Source organism: Miniopterus schreibersii (assembly GCF_964146895.1).
Source record: "Miniopterus schreibersii genome assembly, chromosome: 13".
Classification (NCBI taxonomy): domain Eukaryota; kingdom Metazoa; phylum Chordata; class Mammalia; order Chiroptera; family Miniopteridae; genus Miniopterus; species Miniopterus schreibersii.
Window position 1 is genome coordinate 53,540,874 of NC_138113.1, and position 26,237 is coordinate 53,567,110.

General features: G+C 46.0%; 1 protein-coding gene across 3 annotated transcripts in view; it reads right to left on the reverse strand.

The window, feature by feature from the left end:
• MALL (mal, T cell differentiation protein like) overlaps nucleotides 1-26,237 on the reverse strand; it is a 68,561-nt gene that overhangs the window by 22,849 nt on the left and 19,475 nt on the right. Inside the window, exons 2-4 of one of the 3 annotated variants that reach the window (XM_081155917.1) lie at nucleotides 15,292-15,421; nucleotides 11,466-11,710; nucleotides 4,779-4,892 (exon numbers count right to left, since the gene is read on the reverse strand). In XM_081155917.1, the coding sequence (XP_081012043.1) occupies nucleotides 4,779-4,892; nucleotides 11,466-11,646 (295 nt within the window). In that variant the 5' untranslated portion in view covers nucleotides 11,647-11,710; nucleotides 15,292-15,421. Of the gene's footprint in view, nucleotides 1-3,299; nucleotides 3,924-4,778; nucleotides 4,893-11,465; nucleotides 11,711-15,291; nucleotides 15,422-26,237 lie in introns of those variants that run through there. The other 2 variants (XM_081155919.1, XM_081155918.1) reach the window with 2 other exon arrangements.

A 26,237-nucleotide genomic window follows, 5' to 3' on the forward strand; every position in this document is an offset into this window, starting at 1 on the left:
CCTGGTGTTCTATGGTCAGCCCAGGGGCCCAGGGCCAGCAGTGGGGGGGTAGCCAGGAGAGCAGGGTCAGACAGCGGCTTCTACTAGCTGACTGCACTTTCCTCTCCAGCCCAGCATGTCTTCCACTCCCTGGAATCAAGAATCAGCCACTCACCTCGGTGTTCTCCCCTCCCCTCCTGATGGCCTCCCCATCCTGCCCTGCTTCCCGATGTGAGGCACACACGATTCTATACTCTGTGCCAGGAAGGCTTATTTAAGGCAAAAGTCAGTACAGAGCAGCATGTGCAGAATACCCAACTAAATATGCCCGTTCGTACAGCGGCCCCTCTTATCCACGGGGACCACAGTCCAAGACCCCCAGTGAATGCCTGAGACCTCAAATAGGACAGTACCGATCCTCTGCCCCCGCCACACACACACTACACACACACACACACACGTACATACCTATGATAAAGTTTAACTTATAAACAGTAACAGATTACCAATAATAACTAGTTATAAAACAGAACAATTATAACAATATACTGTAATAAAAGTAGACTCTCTCTCAGCAACTAGCATGAAATTCTTTTTCCTTCTTCATAATTTCACGGAAAGAAGAGTCATTCTTACTATAGATCTTAGCAACCTCAGCACTCGTTTTTTTTTCCTTGCTTATTAAATTGAGAACTTTGACCTTTTCACTTAAAGGAAGCATTTTATGGCTTCTCTTTGGCATATCTGAATTGCCAGCATCACCACCCTGCGTTTTGGGGTCATTTTTATGTACAATAAGGGTGACCTGAGCACAGTGATACCGTGACCACTGGTCTGATAGCCAAATGGCTATAGCAGGCGGGAAGTGTCACGTCCTGGACTGGACAGAACGGGACAGCAAGGGATTTCATTATGCTACTCAAGAGTGGTGCACAATTTAAAACTTGTGAACTGTTTATTTCTGGAATTTTCCATTTAATATTTTCAGATCACGGTTGACCACCGGTAACTGAGACCACAGAAAGCAAAACTGTGATAAGGAGGGACTACTGTGTATATGCATGAATACATGTACACATATATATACAGATATATATATGAATTCTATTTCTTTCTGTGTTTTCTAAGTTTTCAACAACGAATAAACATTGCTTGTGAAGTAAAAATAAAGTTGTAATGAGGAAACATTAGAGGCCAAATAGAGGGACACTGTACAAAATAACTGAGCCATAGTCTTCAAAGGTGTTAAGACAAAGACTGAGGAATTACCCCAAGACAACTAAATGCAATGTGGAGCCCTGGACTGGATCCCACCCAGAAAAATAACATTGGGGAAAATCAGCACAATTTCAATAGGCTTATAGGGCAGTTGATACGTAGTAGCGATGTTAACTTACTAATTTTGATAGTTGTACTATATAAGATGTGGGCCTTAGGGGGGGCTGAGTAAAGAGCATGTGGGAATCTCTGTACTGTTACTGCAGCTTTGCTATAAATCTAAAATTTCAAAATAAAAATAAATGAACAAAATTGAACCACTGACACTATCCGATCCCCTAAGATACTGATGTCCCAGAGCCCAGCAGAGCCACGCACTTTACTCCTCTAGAAATTCTACTTGCAGGAGCCAGCATCGTGGGGATGGGTACAAGAGATGGTCCCAATATGATTATTGATTTTAGAAAGAGAGGAATGGGGGGGAGAGAGAGAGAGGAACATTGATCAGCTGCCCCCCACCCTGTCCTGCACACCCCCCAACTGGGAATGGAACCTGAAAACCAGGTATGTGCCCTGACCGGGAATCGAATCCACAACCCTTTTGGTGTACGGGATGGCATTCCAACCAACTGAGCCACCCGGCCAAGGTTCACTCGGGTGCTTTCTTGATTGTAGAAGCCCCATCCCTCCAGCCTCCTGCCTGTCAGTTTGTCTTGGACTGTGGGCCTTTCCCTCTCCTGCCTCATGCACCACCACCCCCCCCCCCCCCCCCACTAGAAATCTAGCCTTTCCTCTGAGGTGCAAATTCAAGGTATTCTTCTCCAGGACAGCCTGGACTCCTCCCCAACTTGATGAGGTCAGATGGCCTTTCCTTGCTGGTACCACAGCCTTGTCCAGTCACCTCCTTGAACCCAGTATGACTGTTGGGAAGGAAGCGCTCACCAGTCTCTCTCCAGCAGTCAGAGACCCTGGGAAGGTAGTGTGACCAGTGGCTTGTCTGACGGACACAAACCACGTTGAGTCAACCACGATCCTGGCAGTTCACGTGGTTGTTCTGAGGTGAGGGCATAACTGAGTCCCGGAACAGAGAACTTGCAAGAGCACTAAGGTGTCACCAGCCTGGCAGGATGCCCATGCTTGTGTCCCTGGGGGGAGCAGGGCCTGGCAGAAACCTGCCTCTTGGTGAGGTTTCTGCTGGAGCCACCCAGGAGCTGGGCGGGCCCTGCCTCGCTCCCTTTCTGGTTGCCATTAATGGGCGCCCTTTAACCAGTTTGCCAAAAGGTCACTCAATTGGGCCCAGCCTTCCGAGCAGATGACAAGAGTGAGAGGGCTAGGCCAGGTCCAACTGAAAGCTGGAACCACTTTCCGTCTACCCCTCCCTGCCCGGGACAGACTGCCTCTTTCAGAGCCGCTGAGGAAATACCACCCACAAGCTAGGTATTTCAGAAGGAGTTGGAAAAACAAACTCCTTTGCCCTGATTTGTTCATGGGACTTGAGTGTCCCCATCAGTGGAAAGGGGATGATACAGCGTCTTAGAGGGGACCCGGCCCAGTGAACACTGTGTGCAGAACACTCCAGCCCCTGGCAGGAATTGGACCACAATTCAGCCATGGGCGCCCCAGAGAGGGACCACTGTGGTGACAGGCTCTCGTGGCAGCCAGGGTGGCTCCCCGACTGTTTTATGGCCAAGGCTGTCATAAGCTGCCTTCTGTGGGGAGTCCACGTAAATCAAAGTTCAGAGGCAGCTAGCTGACTTGACAAGAAGATACTGGAAGACCTCTCGGGAGGAAAGACGGGGGGTTTGGAGAAGCACAAACAAGTAGTTGGAGAAAAGCAGCCATAAAATAAAAGTCCGTTTCCAAAACCGTCCTGAAGGTCCAGAATATTCCAGCAGCCCCCACTCCCCCATCACCACCCACGGAGCGGGGGGAAGGGGGAACCCCACTGCGCAGCAGGGTCCGGGAGCGCGCGGGAGTGGAGCGCGCAGGGGCTGGCGCGGGGCGCAGGGCGCAGGGCGCAGGGCGCGGGGCTGGCGCAGCCTCGCCCGGTCCCCCTTCCTGCCCCGGAGGGGACCCGCTTCCCGCCGCGGGGGCGCACTCACCAGCTCGGGCAGGAAGAAGGCGAAGGGGGTGGTGAGGAACAGCGCGAGCCCCGCGGGCACGTCGGGCGGCGCGTGGCTGGTGGGGGGCGGTGGGCCCGGGGCGGCCATGCTCGCACCCTACCTGGCTCCAGGCTCCCCGCTCCGAAGCCGAGGCCGCGGGCCCGCAGCCCGTCAAATATCACCTCCTGCCTGACACACCCATCGGACGTCGCCTGGGAGGGACAAAAACGTCCCGGCCGAGCAGGTCCTTCCACTTGCTCCAGCCAGAAACTCTCCGCGAAAGGCGGCCGCGCGCATCAGAGGGGACTCGCCTGCGGGGCCAGAGCCGCCGGGCGGGCCACCTCGTCTCCCGAGCCGCTTCCTTCCTAGGAATTTTTGAATCCTGGAGCCTGTTACCCCAGGGATGCCAGTCTCACTCACCGCCCCCCAACCCTGTGCCCAGAGTGTAGGCTAAGGCCGTTTATTTAGGAGCTACTATGAGACCAGCAGTCTGCAGGGCACTCTGACGCCCCCCATGGCCCTGCACGTGGCTGGTGAGCCCCCTTTCCAAGTGTGGAGACCAGGAATCTGTTAGGTAAAGTCACACGGTGCTGCTCACTGACGTGCTGGGCCTCACATCTGTCTGCCCAGTTGCTTAGCTCCCTCCCTCTCCACCCCGGAGGCCACCCTCAGCCTCCAACCAGAGGGAGAGGGGCAGCCCCACTTCCAGCTCGGGTCCCCAGGAACTTGGTGCTGCCTTCTTTCTCTGCACCCGCTTCCTGATCTTCCTCTCCTCTTTTCCTAACACGGTAGATGGAGGAGACCACCCTCTCTGGGAGAATTCTGCCCCAGCAGGCACCGGCGAAGGGCCCAGCTGGCTGGGTGCTGCCCCAAGCCCCAGCTCTCCTCCCTCCCCGCCCTGGCTCCCCAGCCAATGCTGCCAGGAGCCAGACTTTGGGCCAAGCAGTTCCTTCCAGCCTCCCTCCAGCCTGCTGGCCCAGCACAGGGACTGTCATCCAGGGGCCAGGCAACTCCTTTCACTACAGATCTGTCCTGGAGGTGAGCCCTTTCCTCTCTACCTTAGAATTGATCTCCTGCTGAAATCCCTGGCTCCCAGAGTTTGCTGGGATGCTTGGGTTGGGTCCATTCTCCATGACTTCATGGCCTCAGCCTCAGCCCTTGGTGTGGAGAGATGTGGGGAGAACTGCCGTATGTGCTGGGGTAATCAGATGTACTCCACAGGAGACCAGTGCCCTCCCCAGCACAGATGGGTGGGCCTTTTGATTGGACTGGGGAGAGCCAGGGAGTGGGGGCTGGGTGTTTGGAAAAAAACAAAACCCAAAGCAAAGGCCTTGCAAGGCAATGCGCCCACTGAGTGAACCTCGAAGCAGCCTGGTCCCACCCTTTTCCCAGGCCTGCGGGGATCCAGGGAGGACACGAGGCAGCCCACCTGCCATGGGACTCACCTTGCTCGCACGGTGATCACAAAACAAGCCTTACCCAGGAGTCCCACTCTTGCCTCCTCTCTTGGTTGTTGTAATAAACCCTGTGTCACGCCTATGGGCTGCAGGGTCTGTTGATTTGACCGCAGACAGTGTGGCACAATAGTGATACCTGAAAGGAAAGCAAAAACGAAAGCCTTTCTCGGGCTCATCTCATCTATGAAGCAGAGGGAATAATAGGAATGGAGTCCCTGAGAGGCTGGCAGGGCCTGAGCCCTTCCACATCCTGAGGCCTAAAATGTATTAAGAAATGAAGATGTCACCAAACAAGGTTATACAAAATTTGACATATTTTAAACATTTACATCTAACCAAATGATGGTTTTGTTTTATTTTTTATTTTTTAAGTATATCTTTATTGATTTCAGAGAGAGGAAAGGAGAGGGAGAGACATAAACATCAATGATGAGAGAGTCATTGATCGAGCCCGCAACCCGGGCATGTGCCCTGACCGGGAATCGAACCCCGACCGCCTGGATCCTAGGTCAATGCTTAACCACTGAGCCACGCCCAGCCGGGCAAATGATGGTTTTATTATAATCAACAAAGTATAGCACACTCTCCTTAGCCTATTTATAAGAAAACGATATAATTCACAATGCACTGCAGGCAGCAAGATTCCAGAAGGGTTGGAAGTTAGAGCTATAAGAACATCTTCACCTTCCAGAACAATCAGTGTGTCTCAGGGGCTGGGGTAGGAATGCTCCTGGACACAAGGTCTGCTGAGAAGAGGCAGGGCCTCTGTACAGAGCCCCCTGGTTCCCACCTCGTGGCGCTGAGAATTAGAGTGAATCCTGAATGTTACTCAAACAGTGCTTGATCATGATCACGGTCTCCATTTTCTCGTTTATTAATTGAGGCAGGTTTAATGAGATGACACGCATGAAGACCTGTAGGATGTTTCTGGCATATGGCGAATGCTTCATAAATATTTGTTTACCTAATTCTAATACTCAAATCACTTCTCTTCTGGCTATTTTTCTTCCCACAGCAAGATCAGCACCTCCTCTTTTAATACTTCCATGCTAATTTCTAAATTTCTAAATTTTTTTGCAAAATTTTTATTTATTTATATTATACTTACAGAAAAGTGTACAAAACATACAAGCCATGAAAACTACCACCCAGAGCAAGAAATAGAACACTGCTCTAGGCGGGTGACTCAGTTGTTTGGAGTGTCATCCCATACACCAGAAGGTTGCAGGTTCGATTCCAGTTAGGGCACATACCTAGGCTGCAGGTTCGATCCGCAGCCAGGGTGTGCACAGGAGGCAACGGGTCAACATCTCTCTCTCACATTGATGTTTCTTTCTCTCTCTCCCTTCCACTTTCTCTAAAAATGAGTAAAAACATATCCTCAGGTAAGGATTAAAAAAAGGAAAAAGAGGTCTAGCCAGTTTGGTTCAGTGGTTAGAGCATCTGCCAGTGGACTGAAGGGTCCCAGGTTGGATTCTGGCCAAGGGCATGCTCAATCCCCGGCCTGGGTCAGGGCAAATGTAGGAGGCAACCAATCAATGTGTCTCTCTCACATTGATGTTTCTCTTTATTTCTCCCTCTCCCCCTTCCACTCTCTGAAAAGCAATGGAAAAAATATCCTTTGGGAATGGAGGGGAGGGGAGGGGAGGGGAGGGGAGGGGAGGGGAGGGGAGGGGAGGGGAGGGGAGGGGAGGGGAGGGGAGGGGAGGGGAGGGGAGGGGAGGGGAGGGGAGGGGAGGGGAGGGGAGGGGAGGGGAGGGGCATTGCCAGGCTCCTCTGGATCATTTCTCCCACCCTCTTCCAAACACCTGTTCTCCTGATGTCTGACCCATAGGCTGGCTTTGTCTGTTTCTGAGTGGATTCCTTTGTGTGTGGCTTCTCTCCCTCAATATGATGGCTGCGACACTCATCCATGCCATTGGGGGTTGCTCCAGTTACTGCTGGATAATACTCCATTCTACGTATATACTACACTTTGGCCATATGATTGTTTATGGACACGAGTTTTTTCCAATTTGGTGGTGTAACACAGCCATGAATATTATACAAGTCCTTTGGTGCATCTGTGTGTACATTTCTATTGGTAATATCTTAGGAGTGGAACTGTGGGTGACATGGTATGTATTTTTCATAGGTAATATCAAGCAACTTTATAAAGTGGTTAAACCATTTATAGTCCCAGCAACAAAGTAGGCAAGTCCCATTGCTTATAATTGATGTTTGCATGTATAATATCACACTTGGTGTTTGCATTGTATGTATTTTTCCAGCCTTTTAACTTACCCATGTAACTATAATTTTGGTGGATTTTGTGTGTGTGGTTATGCTATAGTTGGGTCTTCTCCCACTCCCCCAATCCTCCTGAAATTTGCTGCCTTTAATTTGTGTGTTTCGACCATTTACATTTAATGTAATTATTGATATGTTTGCATTCAGGTCTATCATTTTATTTTGTTTTGTTTTCATTTGTTTGCTATTTCATTTCTTTGTTTCCTCTTTCCTCCATTCCTTTGGATTTTTTGAATATTTTTAATGTTCCATTATAATTCACCTATTGAGTTTCTGACTGTGTCTCTTAGCATTGTTTAGAAGCTGCTCTAAGAGTTACAATATACATAGTTAACTTTTCAGTCTACTCAGAATTAATATTTTCCCATTCAAATGGAATGTAGAAACCTTATGACCCTATGGGTCCCTCTACCTTCCTGCATTCCAGGTATAGTTGTCATGTATTATATATACACATAAATTGAAAACCCCACCAAACGATGTAATAATTTTTGCTTTCGATAATCGTATCTATTTTAAATAACTTAAGAGAAAAATAATCTATGACATTTACCCAGATATTTACCATTTCCGTCACTGTTCCTTCATTGCTAATGCTCTAGCCTTCCCTCTGGTATCACTTTCCTTCTGTCTGAAGAGCTTCTTTAAGAGTGAGCCTGTTGAAAATGAATTCTTGGTTTTTCACCAGAGAATGTCTTTTACAGTATTTTTATTGAGGTATAATTGACTTACAACATTAGTTTCATGTATACAACATAATTATTCAAATTTGTATATATTGTGAAATGGTCACCACACAGAGAATTTTTTTGGGTGACGAGGACTTTTAAGATCACTCTTTTAGCAACTTCCAAATATGCAATACAATATTATTAACTATAGTCACCAGGCTGGACATTATAAAATATGGAATGCTTCACGAATTTGTGTGTCACCTTTGTGCAGGGGCGAGACTACCCTTTGAAGCATCATTGTAATTTTAGCATATGTGTTGCCTAGGTGTGCACAATCTGATTCTGTCTTTATTTCACCTTTATTCTTCAAGGACATTTTTACATAATATAGAGTTCTGGGTTGACAGGTGTTTTTTCCCTTCTCAGTACATGCACTGAAAGGTGACTGGTTCAATTCCAGGTCTTGGCACATACCCAGGCTGCGGGTTCGATCCCCAGTCAGGGTGAGTGCAGGAGGCAGCCGATTGATGTTATGCTCTCACATCAATGCCCTCTCCTTTCCTCTCTCTCTAAAATCAATAAAAAACATATTTAAATAAAAATAAATACAAATGTTCCACTGCCCTCTGGCCTCTGGTGTCTGAAGAGAAACTCACAGTCATCCAAATTGTTGCTCCCTTATATTTAAAGCATTGCCTTTCTCTGGCTTTCCAGAATCCTTTTTTTTTTTTTTTTGTCTTTACATTTAGTAATTTATGATATGGGTGGGCATGGATTTTTGTGAACTTATTTTGTTTGGTGCTCACTGAGCTGCTTGAATCAGTAACTTTATATCTTTCACCAAATTTAATAAGTTTTTAACCATTAGTTCTTTAAAAAAAAAATTTCTGTATACTATCGTCTTTCTCCCCCCTACTAAAACTCTAATGACAAGAAAGTTAGACTTTTTGGTATGGTCCCACAGAGTCCTGAGCATTCATTTTTCAATCTGTTTCCTTTCTATTGTTCAGCACAATAATTTCTATTGATCCATAGATCGATTTATATTGATCTGCCTATATGGATCTATTTAATTATCTTAAAGTTCACTGACTCTCTGTCATCTGCATTCTGTTATTGAGTCCATCCATTGACTGTTTTCATTTTCATTTTCTATTCTTTACTTCTAAAACTTCAATTCTGGTTCTTTCTGTATCATCTATTTGTCTGATGAGACTATCCTTCTACTCATTCCAAGGACTTTCACCTTTATTTCCTGCATCATGATTACAACAGCTGCTCCAATGTCTCAATTCCAGCTGTGTCATCTGAGTCCCTTGATTGCCTTTTTGTCTTTTTCCTTGACAGACATTGAGATTTTCCTGGGTCTTCAAATATCAAATAATTTTGGATTGGATCCCGGGCATTTTTAGTATTATTTTGGGGCTATGGGTCTTGCTGAAATCCTATGAAAAATGTTGATTTAAAAAAAAAAAAATCAGGCAATTAGTTTGGTTAGGTTCAGGATGCAAGTTCTAGGCTATAACCACTAAACAATGTCAGTTCAGATTTTTTTGGTAATCCTCACTCAAGGATATGTCTTATTATTTTTTTTTTTTAGAGAGAGAGGAAGGGGGGGAGGGAGAGAGAAACATCCATCAATTGCCTTTTGTATGTGTCCTGACTGGGAATCGAACCCGCAGCCTTTTCTGGTGTATGGGACGACCCGCAACCAACGGCCCCAGCCAGCCAGGGCGCCAGTTCAGACGCTAAGGCTCCACAGGGCTCTTCTAACCTGTTTGCTCTGTGTGCTCCTCTTGGGCCTGGAAGCTCAGTTCTAAAATCGTTTGCTGTGCTGCACAGGGTCAGTTTTGGGGTGAGCTCAGACATTCAGATACTACTTTACAGGGTCACATTCTTTAGCTTTCCCCCTCCATGAGATCCCCTCCACTTCCCCTTGGTCTTCTGCCTAAAAAGTCAGGGCTTTAGCTCTGTGCCAAAAAAACAACATGATAGATACATAGCGAGAGGAAGGGACAGAAAAAAGCAACAGGGATCCCCCCGCCCCGTGTTCTTAGCTCTGCAGTTCCTTTGGTCAGAGTGAAGGGTCCCCCTCCCTCAGCATTCTGGTCACCTGTCTGGCTGCCCCTGCCATTGCTATTACTACTGTCACTAGACTGCCTGGGGGCTAGGCAAGAAAGATGGAAAATAGACAAATAAACAAGGGTTTTCTATGCTCATTCGGCCTGTCGGGCTCTTTCCCATTCCTCAGACCAGCGATCAGAGCTTCCTCTGCAGAAGTGTTTGTCTGTCTCCTGCGCAGTTTCCGGTTCCACTCTTTCTCTGAGCCCAGAGGAAGGAAAGTGGGGAACACCACCAGCCTGGTAGTATTTTGAGTTTTGGTTTCCTTCCCTAGTCTCCCTGCTTCCATTTATTGCTTCGAGTCCTCAGATAGCTGCTCCATGCCCCTGGCTGCCCTCAGTGGGAGGAGAGGGTGGCAGACCCACCCTCATATGACCAGAACTGAGCTGCCACCAGCCTGCTGCGGTTCTCTGCGTAGCATTGTCGCCACCCAGTACCATCGTCAAGACCCATAATGACTCATCTGCATGTGTCCCCTGCCCCTCACAGGGTGCTGGCTTTGGGAGAGCAGTAACTAGGTCCCCAGTCAATACTGCCCGGCACACAGTAGGCATTCAATACATGTTTCGAATGACTGAATCTACCCTCTCAGTCATAGAGTCTTTGAGGACAACTGTTTTTTATCTTTTTTGACTCCTCAAACTCTCTCCCCACCATAAACTGCTTTACACATTTCTTAGAAAAGATTTATTAGTCGCCTGACAAATGAGGGGCAGGCCAGGGGAAATCCTGAGGTGCCTGGGGAGGGAACGGACAGGTGTGTCCATGAGGAGTCTTCCCATTGAAAGGTCAGAAGGATCTATTCCAGCTTTAACCTTGGAGGGGATTTACTACCTCGGGGAAGGGAGAGGTTCAGCGGAATGTGGGCTTCTGGTGAGGTTTGATCCAATGACTCCAACAACGCTGCCAAGGACCTCGATCCTCTGTGCCCATCAGCTCTGCTTGTCCTTGTCACTGCAGCTGGCCTCGTTAACCTCACTCGGTGCTCCCCCATCCACACAGGGCTGCCTAGAAAGAGGGAAGACTTGCCGGGTCCGGCCATCCAGACGCCTACCTGGCGGAGAGCTAAGAAAGCTGGGAGCCTTTTCTGTTTCCCCCAGGTGGCCTCTTCGAAAGGACAAAGTTCTGCCAAGTTATCTTTGCGGGCGAAGCCAGACACACAGGAGCAGGTTAAGGTCCAGCCTGCCTCCAGAGCCGGAAAAACGGACTACGCGACACACGACCGATGGCCCGAGGCTGAGCTGTAGTCCATGAGTGATTTCTATTTTATATTGCTGCCAGCAGGCCCGCAGCCTCCACTCAGCGCCAGTCATCAGGGAGTCACAGCGCCCCAGGCCCCACTTTCCTACAGGGAGGCGCAGCCCTACATTGGCCCTTACGGCTCCACCTGGCCCTCCCTCCCTCTCCAAATCCATTGAGAGTTCAGACAGCAAGTCTGGGTGCTGAGTGGTAGCAGGTTATCTAATCTGTCCGAGTCACAGACAGCAAGTGCTGGGAGTTCAGACAGCAAGGGACCCACCCTTAAACTGGCCTATATTATGAGGTGCCCAAAGTCAGGTGGCGAGGTGCAGGGAGGGAGAGTGTGGACAGGAAGGAATGCCCACATATTGTACGTGACTGCTTACCTTGTGCCGGCCCAGTGCTCCGAACGTCCCAAGCCACAGCATTGCTGGATTTAAATGGAACAGCAGTGCCCAGCTGGTGTGGCTCAGTGGTTGAGCACTGACCATGAACCAGGAGGTCATGGTTCGATTCCCAGTCAGCGCACATGCCTGGGTTGAGGGCTCGATGTCCAGTAGGGGACATGCCAGAGGCAGCCAATCAATGACTCTCTTGCATCATCAACATTTCTATTTCTCTCTCCCTCTCTCTGAAATCAATAAAAACAAATTTAAAAAAATTTAATGTAACAGCAGCAATAAAAAAGCACAATAACAGGTCCTCTAGCAGTCAGCTCCCTTAGGCACCCTTCCTCCATGGTTCCTTTGTGGGATTATGTCCACCTCGGGCATTGTGAGTTAGGACAGAGATCACGGCAGGGCTGCTCCCACTGTGTCCCCCAGGCCCAGTGCTGTGTCAGGGGCATGGCAGGTGCTCGAATACACATTGAATAGGAGAATGAATGGGGGACAACTATAAAGCTCAGGTGCCCAGTGCCTTAGGAAGTGGAGTTCTGCCTGGGACTCTGTTTTGAGGAAACAACACAAAGCCTCTAGGTGACAGCCAGCTCTGACCGCCTCCCACCCCACTTGGATGCTCACCGCAGAGGAAGCTGAGCCAGCCCACGGCAAAGGGTCTCCTGTGCCGCTGCAGACAGAGCCCTCTGTCCGGGAGGGGGGGTGACTTCCAGCTCCCTCCCTTACACGGATGGTCCCCCAGGTCCTGCTCTGCGTGTGTGTGGTGTATTATACATCTCAGCTGGTTCCTTGTGAATTGTTCGGCCTGCCTCACACCTTAGGCCATAAAACTACCGAGGACAGAGACTGTACCTGCTCTTTGGCATGTGCCCGTCCCCTCCCTATCCCAGCGCCCAGGCGTGGGAATGGCAGTGTTTTTCACACTCAGACCTGATGAGCAAGACACTCCAGCCGTTAGAAGATGGGGGGAGGTTGGGGGAAGCGGGCTGAGCTGTTTACAGTTCAGAGTCCCTGCCCCCGCCACAGTCTGATATGGGGAGTCCCAGGCTCAGAGGCGGGCCCTGCGTATGTGGGCGCCCTGCTTCTGCCCCCCAGCATGGCTGGCGTTGCTGAGTCACGCCCCTGGACGCAGGCCCCAGGACTCATGTCCAGGATGTTTTTGGCTCTTTGACAACCTCCTCCCGTTTGGGAAGCTAACAAGTGGCATTGAAACGCCAGAGATGTTTCTTTGTTTAGAAAGAAAGATTCCACTGACTGAGGAGAGAATGTGAGTCTCGATGGCAGAGCCACCCTGGGAACCGTGCCCTTTATTTAGACTAAGCATTACTGAAACTGGCTTCTCTTGTGTCCCCAGTTTTTCTCATGTGTCAGAAACTACGAAGCTGCCCACACTCGTCATGACACCTTCCAATGAACCCGGAAGACAGTCCATGAAAACTCATTCCAAGAATACTCTCTCCCTTCGCCTCTGAAGGAATCCCCCAGCCTCAGTTTCTTTCATTCAAAATGCCCAGCCTGGCTTAATGCTAAGAGTAAGCTAAATGCTTTTTTTTTTTTTTAAAGATGGAACTTAGAAATGAAAGATTCTACAGAAAAATGACTTCATGAGGAGGAGTGATGTGGTTTCACGTTCCTTCAGACAAGGCTGCCGGGGCCTAAGTGGAGGGTTAAAGCCCTTTGCACACTCATGCCACCTCCCTCCAGCAGGAGCAGGAGCTGGGGAAAGCCACAGGCCCAAGGATATTTAAGTGTGAAATTCGATAAACTCTGTTAACTAAGAGCCATTAGGAGTGGGGCGGAGGTGCCACAGGGCCTGACAGGTCATCAGCTCTGCACCAGGGACACAGTCAGGAAGTAGCCCCTCTCTGTGGGAAAGAGTCATCGAGCCACCGTGGAGCAGAGAGGAGCAGTGTTCCCTGAGGGTCTCGGGGTGACTCCTGAGACCAGGGCTCTCCTAAGCCCACTGAGGGTGTCCCACACATGCCACCCAGGAGAACGGGGTGCTGAAGTCTAATTCTGGTGACAAGGGTGTGGGTCCAAGTAAATACAGGTAAAGCACAATGTGAAGTCACTGTAACCCCTTAATTCAATTACAGCAGAGCAGAGAATCGTCAAGGTTTTATAAGGGAAGGGCAGCAAGTGCTCTGCGTGAAATACAGAGAAAGGACACCCAGGAGTAAGGATTCGCTGTCAGACTCTCCCTGCACAACAAGAAGACTGCAGCATAGACACTGTCCCTCAGCCCCGACACGGACAGGCTGAGTGGGAATCACAGGGCATGGCAGTCTGAAGGTGGAGGCATCCCCACACGGCAGAGTCTGCACAGAGATGCTGCCCTCCAAACACACCCTGTGCACAGGGGCATTTCCACAGGCCTCGGGCCCAGCACCTTATCCACGGCTGCACCGGAATAGCATTAAACCTACCAATTCCAGCAAAGGTCCAATGTAGATGTACTGGTCAAAGGGAAGTTCAAATAAGGATACAATACGTATAAATTTCTTTAAACTTTTAGGGTTTTTAGTTTGTTTGTAGATAATTTACACTTTAGAAGTCCAGAAACCACAGCCCATGGGTCCATGTGGGCACTGGCCCTTTTAATAAACCAAATTTTATAGGAAGAGTCCTGCTCAGATGTTTACACACTGCCTAGAGCTGCTTTTGCTTTACAATGGCAAAACTGCATCACTGTGACAGACAGTAGCCAAAAATACCGACTATGTGGCCCTTTCTAGACACTGTCTGTTGAGCCTGGAGAGGAGCAGTCAGGGCGCTGCTCACTGAGGGGCAGGCGCTGCTGGCTCATGATGACCACAGTTCTGTGGCAATGGGAGCATGTGCTGTGCGGTTTTTCATGTATGATAAGGTTGGCCAATTTTCTCTTTCCTTCTGCATACCCAATACATCAAACCTTGGTTCTCAAACATTTCCTATCTCGAACAATTCAGTTCTCCACCAAGTTGTTCATGAAAAATGTCTTGGTTGTCAGACAAAGCTTTGGCTCTCAACTGGGCAACCCTTTCATGCTGAGCCGTGCACAATCAGCCACTTGCCTGTCAGGCGACAAGGGAGACAATGCGTGAGTATGAGGCAGTTTACTGCTAAATCTCACATTAACATCGCAGGAAATTGTGCTGTGAATATTTTCGTGCATTTTGCTTTTGTTGCTGCTTATTATTATTAAATATACACAGAAAGTCACCATGGGTCCTAAAAATGTTCGTGATAGCAGCAAAGTGAAAAGGAAAGTTATGGGAATGAGAGAGCTTAAAAAAGAAATAATTGCAAAGTATGATAGATGTGTTCATGTGTCTGATCTGGCTACCAAGTACGGCATGGAGAAATCAATGATTACTACAATTTTAAAACATAAAGAGGCTATCAAGAGTGCTGATGTTGCTACGGGTGTGACAGTGCTCACGAAACAACGATCACAGGCAATTGAAGATGTAGAAAAATTGTTGATTTGGGATAAACGAAAAGCATCTTTTCGTTTATCCCAAATCAACAACAATTCTTCCAGAATTTTGCAGGCAATGTGGAAAAGTGAAGATGCCACATGCTGACTTCCTGAAAGATCCCCTGAAAGAGATTCGTTTAAGCCTAGTAGGGGATGGTTCCCTAAGTTTAAGAAAAGATGTGAATTCGTAGTGTAGCGAGGCGGGGGGAGGCTGCCAGTTCTAACAAAGTAGCCGCTGGTAATTTCATAACAGAATTTCAAGAATACGTAGAGGCTGAGGGATTTGTTCCCCAACAAGTGTTCAATTGTGATGAGACAGGCCTCCTGTGGAAGAAAACACTAAAGAGGACCTACCTCACACAGGAGGAGAAGTCATTGCCGGGACATGAGTCAATGAAGGGCAGGCTGATGTTGTCATATGGAGATGCCAGTGGGGATTTTATAGTGAAGCCTCTTCTCATTTACCATTCTGGAACCTGTGAGCCTTCAAGAAAAACAATGTCATGAAACAGAGAAAGCATGCGGGGGGCAGGGGAGCGGTCGAGATCACTTCCCCAGCCTCCTCCAGAGCAAACAGGAGCCCACCTCCCAGCTCCCTTCAATTTCAGTGGGGCCACGTCACTGGTTCTGGTCAATGAAACGTGAGCAGGGCTGCCCATGCCACTGATGGGCACAGGCAGAGGGAAGTCCAAGGACCAGGCCCTGTTCTCTCTTCCTGAAGGGCAGCTGGCAACACACGGAGCCAGCGGTTCAGATGATGCTAGTAGCCCGCACCCTTGGGTGAATGGAACAGGGCCTTCCACAGACTCGTGCTGGAGGCACCATGAGTGAGAGCAAAGCCTGAGCTAGCAACCCTGCACAGCCTGGCTTCTCCTAATAAGTCACACAGGGCCACCAAGAGAAGGCACAAGAAAATACAGATAAAATAACATGCCCCAAAGGTAGTCACTGTTACCTTTTCTAGAGTCTGCTCATCTAGATCTATCCACAGGCAGCTATATCAACATAAAATATACACTTAGGTAGACTTATTATACAACAAATGGGCCTTTTTTCACTTGATAATATATGTGAACAGCTTAACCAACTTGACCAGCCTGTAGCATATCTGGGCGCACCCATAGCTGGCCCGCAGCGAGAGCCTGGTCTGGCCCCGGCTGAGCTCATGGCCAGCAGCTCAGGGGGCCTCTCTGAGCTGTCCGCTCATCAGATGTGCAGAATTTCGTCTGGATTAGCCCTAATTTCCCCCTAACACCGACACCCAGATTCTGTGACTGTCACACATCTGTAGGAACATTCCAGTGCCCAGTATAGCACCTCAGCCACAGTGGGCTCTCGTGAAATTTTTGTTGAATGAATCAGTGTACGTATGTTCTGTGTAATAAATCAATATTATGATACTAATGACTTTATAAGGGAAGAAAGAGAAATTTGGCATTATATACAGTGTGTCTATTATTAGCTACAGTTCCAAATGAATTTGCCTGAAATTATGGGTAATCATATGCCACGAACATTTTCTTAAGTATTTTTGCTGAAAACTTCATTGTTACTGTCAACAACCCCCAGCCAAACCAGTACGTGGAATCAGTTTCAAAGTCTCATAAAAATCTTCCATTTCTCTGTCAGGCCCATAAGACCTCCCTCATCATCAAGAGTCACCTCCCAAAATAGCTCATCTGCCTCCTGCAAGTGTGCTCTTCTACCTCCCTGTGCTGGTGGGAGTTTTCCTGAAGCAAAACCTTCATGGGTCACCCACCACTTCCTACACGCCTCACCTGGACATGAGACTCACTCCGCCGTGCCCGTCTACCAGCGGCACTCAGCATGCCACACTGGATCACTGCTTTACTCAAGAACACTCTCTAATCCTTCCAACTTCAAAATGTTTGCTCATGCTCATGCCTCCACCTGCAATGTCTTCCACTCCCATCTCAGCATGTCAAAACCCGACTTGCCCCAGCCTGCACTAGGTCCACCTCACCCAGGACCTCTCTAACGGAACAGTTCCCGGTCCTCATTTGCTGCCTTCTCTAAGTCTCCAAGGACCTGGGTCATGCTTCCCCTGTGGCACCTGCCATGGTACCTGAGCATATGCCTTGTAGGAATACAGGTCTTCTAATATTCATGAACCCTGATATAGTAGGTTGAACTTTATAAAATTGACATTTTGAAGGTCAAAAAATGGCTGAAAATTAGAGATTTCATACGGTTCAACCAGCTGCTATTTCATGCAGCAGACAGGATATGTTGAATTAAATAAAAAATGATATGCATGCCCTGCCTCTCCCCTGAGAACTCAGTCCATGTATCTAACAAACCATTTTGGGTTTTTGCTCTTAGGCCACAATTACTGGCCATATTAAGTCAAGGAACAAACAACAGATAAGAGATTGGAACAGTGTACACAGCATATACTCCACCTGCTTATTGGGTGCTGGGCAGCCCGGGAAAGTAACTCTCATGCTAAGAAAGGAAGGATGAGCCCAAGTCAGTTAGAAAACGGACACGGATCAGGAGATGCCATCCAAATAGGCCAGTGATGATTACAAGGCTTACCTGTCCTTCTCTTACTATAATTACTCCTTGAGAAATGTCTGTGCTTCTCTGACTCTGAGTTCCATCTCCACGTCCCTGGCACAGGATCCCTGTCTAACCATGAACTCTAGTTGTCCAGAGTGCTGAGGCATCACAGGGCTCTCGCTCCCCCTCCCTCTGCTCTAGCCACACCGGCCTGCTTTCAGTGCCAATCCCTCCAGCACGCCCACGTCTTCTTGCCTTGGGTCTTCAGACATGCTGCTCTCCTATCCAGAAAGGATCGTCTCCCCACCACCTCCTCCAAACTCTAACTCCTCTCTCAGGCCTTATCTTAATATGACTTGCCCAGAGAAGGCCTCCCTCACCCTACACATTAATTCAGGTCTTCCTACTGCATGCTCCCGTGGTGCATTTTCCTTCAGAGCCCTTATTTTAAAAGGTGAAAAGGATTGCTCATGTAACTTTGTGTTTAAGGTCTGCTGCCCCAGCAGGGTAGGGATGACCGAGCCTGCCTCACCATGCCTGGCATACAGCAGGCGCTCGATACACACCTGCTTTCTGATTTGCTGAATCACAGAACGTCCAATAAAGTTCAACTTTGTTTTAGAGGCAATGCTCGTAACACGTGCGTTCCTCTTTGCAAGTTCAATCATGTGTGACAACTCATTAATTTCTTTAAATTACTTTTTAGCATTTTACTTGAAAGAAATGTCAAGTTTAAAAAAAAGTTGCAAGAATAAAAGTAGTACACAGAACTGATTACTTCTTACCTAGATGTAACTAATCACCAGTTTTAACTAATCCACTGGTATTTAAAGTTTGTGCATTAAGAGCCAGGTATTCTGGGTGATTTCAGTCTCTTCCCAGAAAGATGATATGAATATCAAATAAATGGTAAAAACATTATTCAGAGACAGTAAAGGAAAACTGAGCTCACACAGGATACACACTGAGCACAATGTTTTGTATCCGCAGTAGTTTACTGACTTTGATGTTCTTTAAAATTTTTTATTTCAAATGCTTTGTAAGCAGAAGATACAGGCTGACATAGTTACATTTACTCAACATATGATGTATTACTGTATAAAGGGACCTGCACACCCCTTACCAGCACTTTGCATGCTCACCCGGTCTTTCAAGAGAACATCTCCAAGAATCTGGCAATAAAATGTCAACAGATGAACATAGCACATGCTTCTAACTAATGTTTCTGGCAGTAGACTATTTAAAAAGGAAAAACTGTATTCACTAAACAATCTCCTACACTCCAACCTGCAATGCTTTTTATTTATTTATTTATTTTTTTCAAAGACTTTTTATTGATTTTTAGAGGGAGAGGGAGAGAGAGAGAAACATTGATGTGAGAATGAAACATCAATCGGCTGTCTCCTGTGCACCCACCACTGGGAATCAAGCCTGCAATCCGGGCATGTGCCCTGACTGGGAATGGAACTGGCAATCTTTCAGTGCACAGGATGATACCCAACCAATTGAGCCACACCGGCCAAGGCTGCAATGTTTTTTAAATGTGGATTTATTACTTTAATGAGCTGTCCTAAGTTTTGTTTCATTGTTGGAAAAAATGTAACAACTGTAAGGAAAATTCCCACTCCAAATTGGCCCATGTTAAGCTTCAAATAATTTACATATTTATGTGTACGCTTTCAAGTCTCCCTCTGTGCTGCCATTCCTATGCTTCCATTTTAGCTATACACCCATGTTAAAAGTCAAATAAAAAAGAGTCATAAATTACTTGTTGTGGAAATAAAGAGACTAATCAACTACAAGTTTTAACAAAGTCGTGTGGCCACCCCACCTGTGTGATGAATGCAGAGGAAACATGAGCCGGCTGTTGAGGGTGCTAGGTGGAACAGGGGAGGGTGTGGCAGACCTGGCCTCAATTCTGACTTTGCTGCTTCCTAGCTAGGTAACTTTGGGTTAAAGACTCATTCTCTTTGTGTGTTTCCTCATTTTTAGAATACAGAGAGTAATACCTGCATTTCAGAAAGTTAATTAAGTGTGGAGTGTTAATGTAATGCCTGGTCTACAGTAAGGGCTGAAAAACAAAATAAACTTCAACATCACTTTAGCCAGTTTGGCTCAGTGGTTGGAGTGTCGGCCCGTGACTGAAGGATCTCAGGTTTGATTCTGGTCAAGGGCACATACCTTGGTTGAAGCTTGATTCCTGACCCCGATTGAGGTATGTGTGGGAAGACAACCAATCCATGTTTCTCTCACATCGATGTCTCTCTTCTCTCTCTCTCCCCCCTTCTACTCTCTCTGAAAAGCAATGGAAAAAGATAAAATAAATTAAATAAATAAATAAATTTCAACATTGAAGTTAAGTGATTATCAATTTAAAATAGATTGCTATAACTTTAGGATGTTATATGTAATCCCCATAGTAACCAGAAAGGAAAAAAAAACACTATAGCATGACACAAAAGGAAATGAAAAGGGAATAAATGTATCACTACAAAAAAAAATCAATTAAACACAAAGGAAGGCAGTAGGGAGGAACTGAGGAGCAAAAAATATCTAAGGGACATACAGAAAATCAATAACAAAATGGTAATAATAAGTCCTTTCCTATCAGTAATTACTTTAAATGTAAATGAATTAAACTCCCCAATCAAAAGGCATAGATTGGAAGAATGAATAACAGTATCCAACTATGTATTACCTTCAAGAGACTCACTCTAGTCAAGTGAGTCTTTCTAAAGACACTCATAGATTGAAAATACAAGGATGGACAAAGATATTCCATGCAAATAGTAAATAAAAGAGCAGGGATAGATAGTAATATCAGACAAAATAGTCTTTAAGCCAAAACACTGTTATAAGAGACAAAGAAGGATATTATAAAATGAGAAAAAAATTAATTAACCAAAAAGATATAACAATTATAAATTTATACACATCAAACATTAAAACTCCTAAGTATATGAAGCAAACATTGACAAATTGAAGAGAGAAATAAGACAGATCTATAATAATAGTAGGAGACAACCAGGCAGAAGATTAATAAGGATATAGAAGACTTGAACAACACTATAAAGAAATTGTAGCTAACAGACACATACAGAACACTCTGCCCAATAACAGCAGAATACACATCTTTTCTCAGGGGTACCTGAAACATTCTATAACATGGACCACATGCTAGACCACAAAACAAGTCTTAATAGATTTAAAAGACTGGAATCACACAAAGTATCTTTTCTAATCACAATGGAGAGCAGAAGAAAACAGAAAAATTTACACAGATGTGGAGATTAAACAATACACTCTTAAACAACTAATGAATCAAAAAGAAATCAAAAGGAAAATTAGAAAATACTTAGAAATAAAAAATAAAACACAACATGCTAAAATTTATGGGACATAGTGAAAGCAGTGTTAAGAGAGAAATTATAGGTATAAACAATTACATATTTTTAAAAATAAGAAATATCTCAAATCAATAGCCTAACTTTATAATTTAAGGAACTAGAAAAAAGAAAAAGTAAACCTACAGCTAGCAGAAAGAAGAAATAAAGATCAGAGAAGAAATAAGTGAAAGAGACTAAAAAAACAATAAAGAAAAATCAATGAATCCAAAAGTTGGTTCTTCAAAAAGAACAACAAATTGACAAACCATTAGCTAAATGGGTTAAGAAAAAGAGAAAAATAAAATTATTGAAGTCTGAACTGAAAATGAGGATATTACTTCTGATTCTATAGAAATAAAAAGGATTATAAGTGAGTCCTATGAATAGTTGTAAGTAAAAAAAATGGATAGTCTAGATGAAACAAATTCCTAGGAACACAAAACCAACAAATGAAATCACAAATAAATAGAAATTCTGACTAGACCTGTTACTTAAGAAGGAGACTAAATAATCAATAATCAAACATCTATCAACAAAATAGTCCTGTACCTGATGGCTTCACTGGAGAATTCTACTAAATATTTAAAGAAGAGCCCGGCTAGCGTGGCTCAGTGGTTGAGCATCAACCTATGATGCAGGAGATCGAGGTTTGATTCCCAATCAGGGCACATGCCCGGGTTTCGGGCTCAATCCCCAGTTAGGGGCATGCAGGAGGCAGCTGATCAATGACTCTCTCTCTCTCCCTCTCCCTTCCTCTCTCTGAAATCAATAAGTATATATTTAAAAAAATATTTAAAGAAGAATCAATCCTCCTCGAACTTTTCTAAAAAGTGGAAGAGGAGGGAACACCTCCTAACTTACTCTGAGGCCAGCATTATCCTGATACTAAAGCCAGTCAAAGACACTACAAGAAAAAAAAACTACAGACCAATATCTTTTATGAACGTTAATGCAAAAATCTTCAACAAAATACTAGCAAACAGAGTTCACCAGCATATTAAAAAAATTATACACCATGACTAGTGGGATTTATTCCTGTAATGCAAGGATGGTTCAACGTAACAAACTCAATCTGTATAATAAACTACATTAACAAAATGAAGGGAAAAATCCACATGATCTTATCAATTGATGCTGAAAATGCATGACAAATTCAACACCTTTTCATAATAAAAACACTCAACAAACTAGGAACAGAAGAAAACCACCTCAACATAATAAAGGTCATATATGAAAATCTCACAGCTAACATCCTATTTAATGGTGAAAGACTGAAAGCTTTTCATCTAAGATCAGGAATAAGAAAATAATTCCTGCTTTCATCACTTGTATACAACATATCACTGCAAGTCCTAGCTAGAGCAATCAGACCTATGAGAAATAAAGGCACCCTAATTAGAAAGCAGTAAAATCAACTCTGTTTATAGACAAGACGATCTCATATGTAGAAAACCCTAAAGATGCCACAAAAATGTGTTAGAATTAATAAATTCAGCAAAGTTTAAGGATATAAAAATCAGCATTCAAAAAGCAGTCATGTTTCTGTACACTAACAGTGAATATATATATTTTTAACCCTGGCATGTGCCCTTACCAGGATTGAACCACAATCTCCTGGATTGTAGGTTAATGCTCAACCACTGAGCCCCCCCAGGCCAGGCAACAGTAAATAATTTGAAAAGGAAATTTAAACAATTCCATTTACAATAACATCTAAAAGAGGAAAATACTTAGGAATTTAAAAATAGAAACAAAATTTCTCAATACTGAGATTTCAAAATAATAATCTGGAAACATGACAAGTGAATGCTTTAAAATCCTGACACATGACGAACACTCAATACTTACTGGGAATGTACTGAGCACAAGAGTCCACCTTAGAAGATACACAAGAAAATGTCTCAATCATTCTAAATGTTTTCTAGATATTATTTTTAGAAACACACGAACTCTGTCACTAAGCATAAAGAAACACCACAGAGAAAAATTTCAGAAACCTTGTAAACAACATCTTCCATCAAAAAGAAATATGTCTTTGGGCTAAGAAAAGTCACCAAAAGTTTAAAAAGACACCTTGGCCTGGCTGATGTGGCTCACTTGGCTGGAGTATTGTCCTGTGCACCAATGGACTGTGGGATGGGTTCTGGGTCAGGTCACATATCAGGGCTGCAGTTCGATCCCTGGTCGGGGCACCTGTGAGAGGCAACTGTTCGCTGTTTCTCTCTCTCCCTTCCTCTCTCTAAAAAATAAAAAATATATATTTTTTAATATATAAAAAGACACTTTAACTTTTGTAAATTAATCCTATACTTTCATTTCTAGAATGAGAATTTTAAAAGAAAAAAATGAATCACAGAAGTAACAGGCTTCCAGCCTGTTGACAGAGAACAGAATGAAAGTGACCCTTATGATGGTGCAGGAGCAATGGATCCCACTGGTAATCAGTTTAATGGAAGGTAAATAATTATCCCCGACCATTCTCTAACCCCTGCATTTCTAGAAACATCCAAAAATGCAAGACAGGTTCTCTTACCACATTTCATTCATACATAGCATTTGGTATACAAAGTTAGAAATCATCTCTTTCCAATCCTAAAATTCTGATCTTGTGTGTGTCTGACCCAGATTTCAAAGATTGGCTGCAGGGGGCTGTTTAAATACTCAGAAACCTAAGCATATACGCTTTTTTTTACAGGCAAAAGGAAAGAAACCATTATTTGTACAGTTGATCCTGGAAAATATATGGAGTTTGTATGGTGCTGTCTTTTAAATGCCATCTTTTAAAGGTTTAAGAGGCCTTCCCAGTGTTCGCGCTGATTCCCAGGGGCTGTTCTACACCCTGCCCTCTGGTCCATGGCCATGTGGGAGGTGTTTTAGTGTCGGCCCACAAACTCATGTCTCCGGCTGAAGAACTGCCATTGATGTTGCTAGGGGAAGGGGTGGAACCTTCCTTCCTTCCATTGTACCCCTTCCTTCTCTCACAGACACGCCCTCCAGCTCGCATTAGAGGCCTCACTCCTCCCACAGCGCGGGCATTCCTCTCCTGGTTCCTCCCCACAACATGAAGCAATGCTGTTTGCCCGTTTTCTTTAGGGACATCTTCTGATTTTCCCAAACCCAAGGTGACTAAAAAGCTCTGAGCTATGAAAGATTGGCTGAGCTGAAGAAGTAAAAATAGACCCACAAACTCTGGTGGCAGAATTACAAGGAGCATAAAAATGGGCCTCAGGGAAGCAACACCGCTGCTTCATTTATTTTTAGCAACAATACAATGGAAGTAAAAAAGAAAAAAGGTGAAATGCATAAAAAAGGCAAAGGAAAATAGATTTACAGCAAATCTATACATGTGCATGTGCCTCCTTGTACAGACCAGAGTTTGCTGGTCAGAACCCAGGCACTGGCAGAGTCTGCTGGTCAGAACCCAGGCACTGGCAGTCTGAGCCTAGATTCCGGGCTTTCCCTCATCAGGGGCTGTTGGACAAACCCTATCAACTTAAATCCCTTTGGAAAACAGCTCCAAAATTAGAGGCAAGTCTTGGTGAAACTGAAGACTCCGTTTGCTCCCTCCTTCGTCTCTGCTCCCAGGGTCACTATGACCACAGTCTCCACAAAACAGGACCGTGGGCAGGACTCTGCTGCTGTTTGTTTGGTAAAGGAGGCCAGTCTACACTGGCTCACCGCCTTTCACAGGTCCCCCGACATCCAAGGGCGCTCACACGTACTCCTGCTGGCTGGCGAGAGGCCGTGGGAAACCCGCTACAAGGATGCCAGGTGAAAACAGGCACTAATGCAGACTGAACTGAGCTGCCCACCCGTGGCCCTGACGCCACTGTTGTGTACCCTGGCATAATGGAAAGAGTCTGTGTCCTTCCTCTTTTAAGCAGAGAAGTTTGGCTAACCAAGGTGAAGTTCATAAGCAAGGGAGGTGGGCACTTTTGAAGCAGAGGAGGGTTGATGTTATCTTACCCTTATGTGCCTTCTTCTGCATCCACTGAAGTCAGGGGACAGGAGACTGGGACAGATGATCAGTCCTGCCTTAGTCTCCACCTCCAGGGCACACAGGCTCGGAGCCCTGGTGTCCAACAGCACCCACGCTGGCACCCAGCCTTTCCCCTGGAACCCACAGCACAGCCACGCCTCACAGCATCCCGGGTCCTCTGGCTTCACTGCGCCCAGGGCCTGGTTTCTGGGCGAGCCAGCCTGCGCCTGGGGGAACCCCAGCAGGGTGCCCAACCCACACTCACACTATCAGGAATGTATGTTTCTGGACCACACCAAGTGGAGTGATGATTTCAAGGCACCAATCAAGTCTCCCTGTGGGTTCTAGGAGGAGAGGAGAGCGCACCCCAAGGCAGGCGGGTGGGGATGGGGGCAGGGACAGTGGAGGCAGAGCTCAGCTCCTGAGATGGTGCTACACCAGCAGGAAGAGCTCTCCCTTGAAATTCTTTAGCAGACATTTTCTAGTGCCTACTGTGTGCTGTCAACACACAAGTGCCTCTTCCTGAGGCCTGTGGGCAAGGACTCAGGAGCCTTCTCTACAAGCCAGGACTCAGAAAAATGTCCCCAGCTTTGGAAGAAGGGGCTGCCTACCCGACCTCTGCACACCCAGTCAACTGGATCTCTGGATTGTAAGAAGTGTCTGCAGCCAGGACAGGGCCAAAGAAACACTCCTGAGAGCTGTGCTGAAAGGCGCTCAGGAGAGCTCTGGGCTCTGGGAGGCTCATCAGAGAGGGGGCGGTGGAGGGAGGGCGAGGGAAGGGGAGGGAAGCCGAACAGCACCTTGGCTTTTCTGCTACAAAGACGGCTACTGTGCTTCTTTTTCTAATCTTGATAAATAACTTTCCAAGGAAAGATTGGCCAAAAAGGAATTTACAGGCTCTATAAACATCCAAGGGGAAAAGCCAAGAGAATGACTAATACCCATGAACACATTATTAAGGGTCGCTGGGAGATTTAACTGTTAATACTGTCATTATAAAACACATTTCAGTGTTGGAGATCAGAGCAAGGGAAGGTCAAACTCAGAGCGGATCCAGAATGAGAAAAGCAACCGCTCAGAGAGGTGGGACAAGTTCTCACTCATCACCCGGCTTCTTGGTGATCTGCAACAGGAGCAGGTTCTGCTGGGACAGTCAGGGGTGCCCCAGTCTCGTCCCGGTGCCCTGCTCCCCCTGCACCCCATGCACCATGCGCCTCTGTGGACAGGCCCTTTCCTGCCATCTTCACGGGGCACCTCTCCAATCCTTCAAAGCCCACTTCAAATGCCCCTGGTCTTACCAGCTACATAGCACATCTTCACTGAGACGAATTTTGTGATGTACTGCACCAGCCACCTGGCATTATATTTGCATTTATCTATACATATAATCACAAGAGTAGTCAATTATTAGA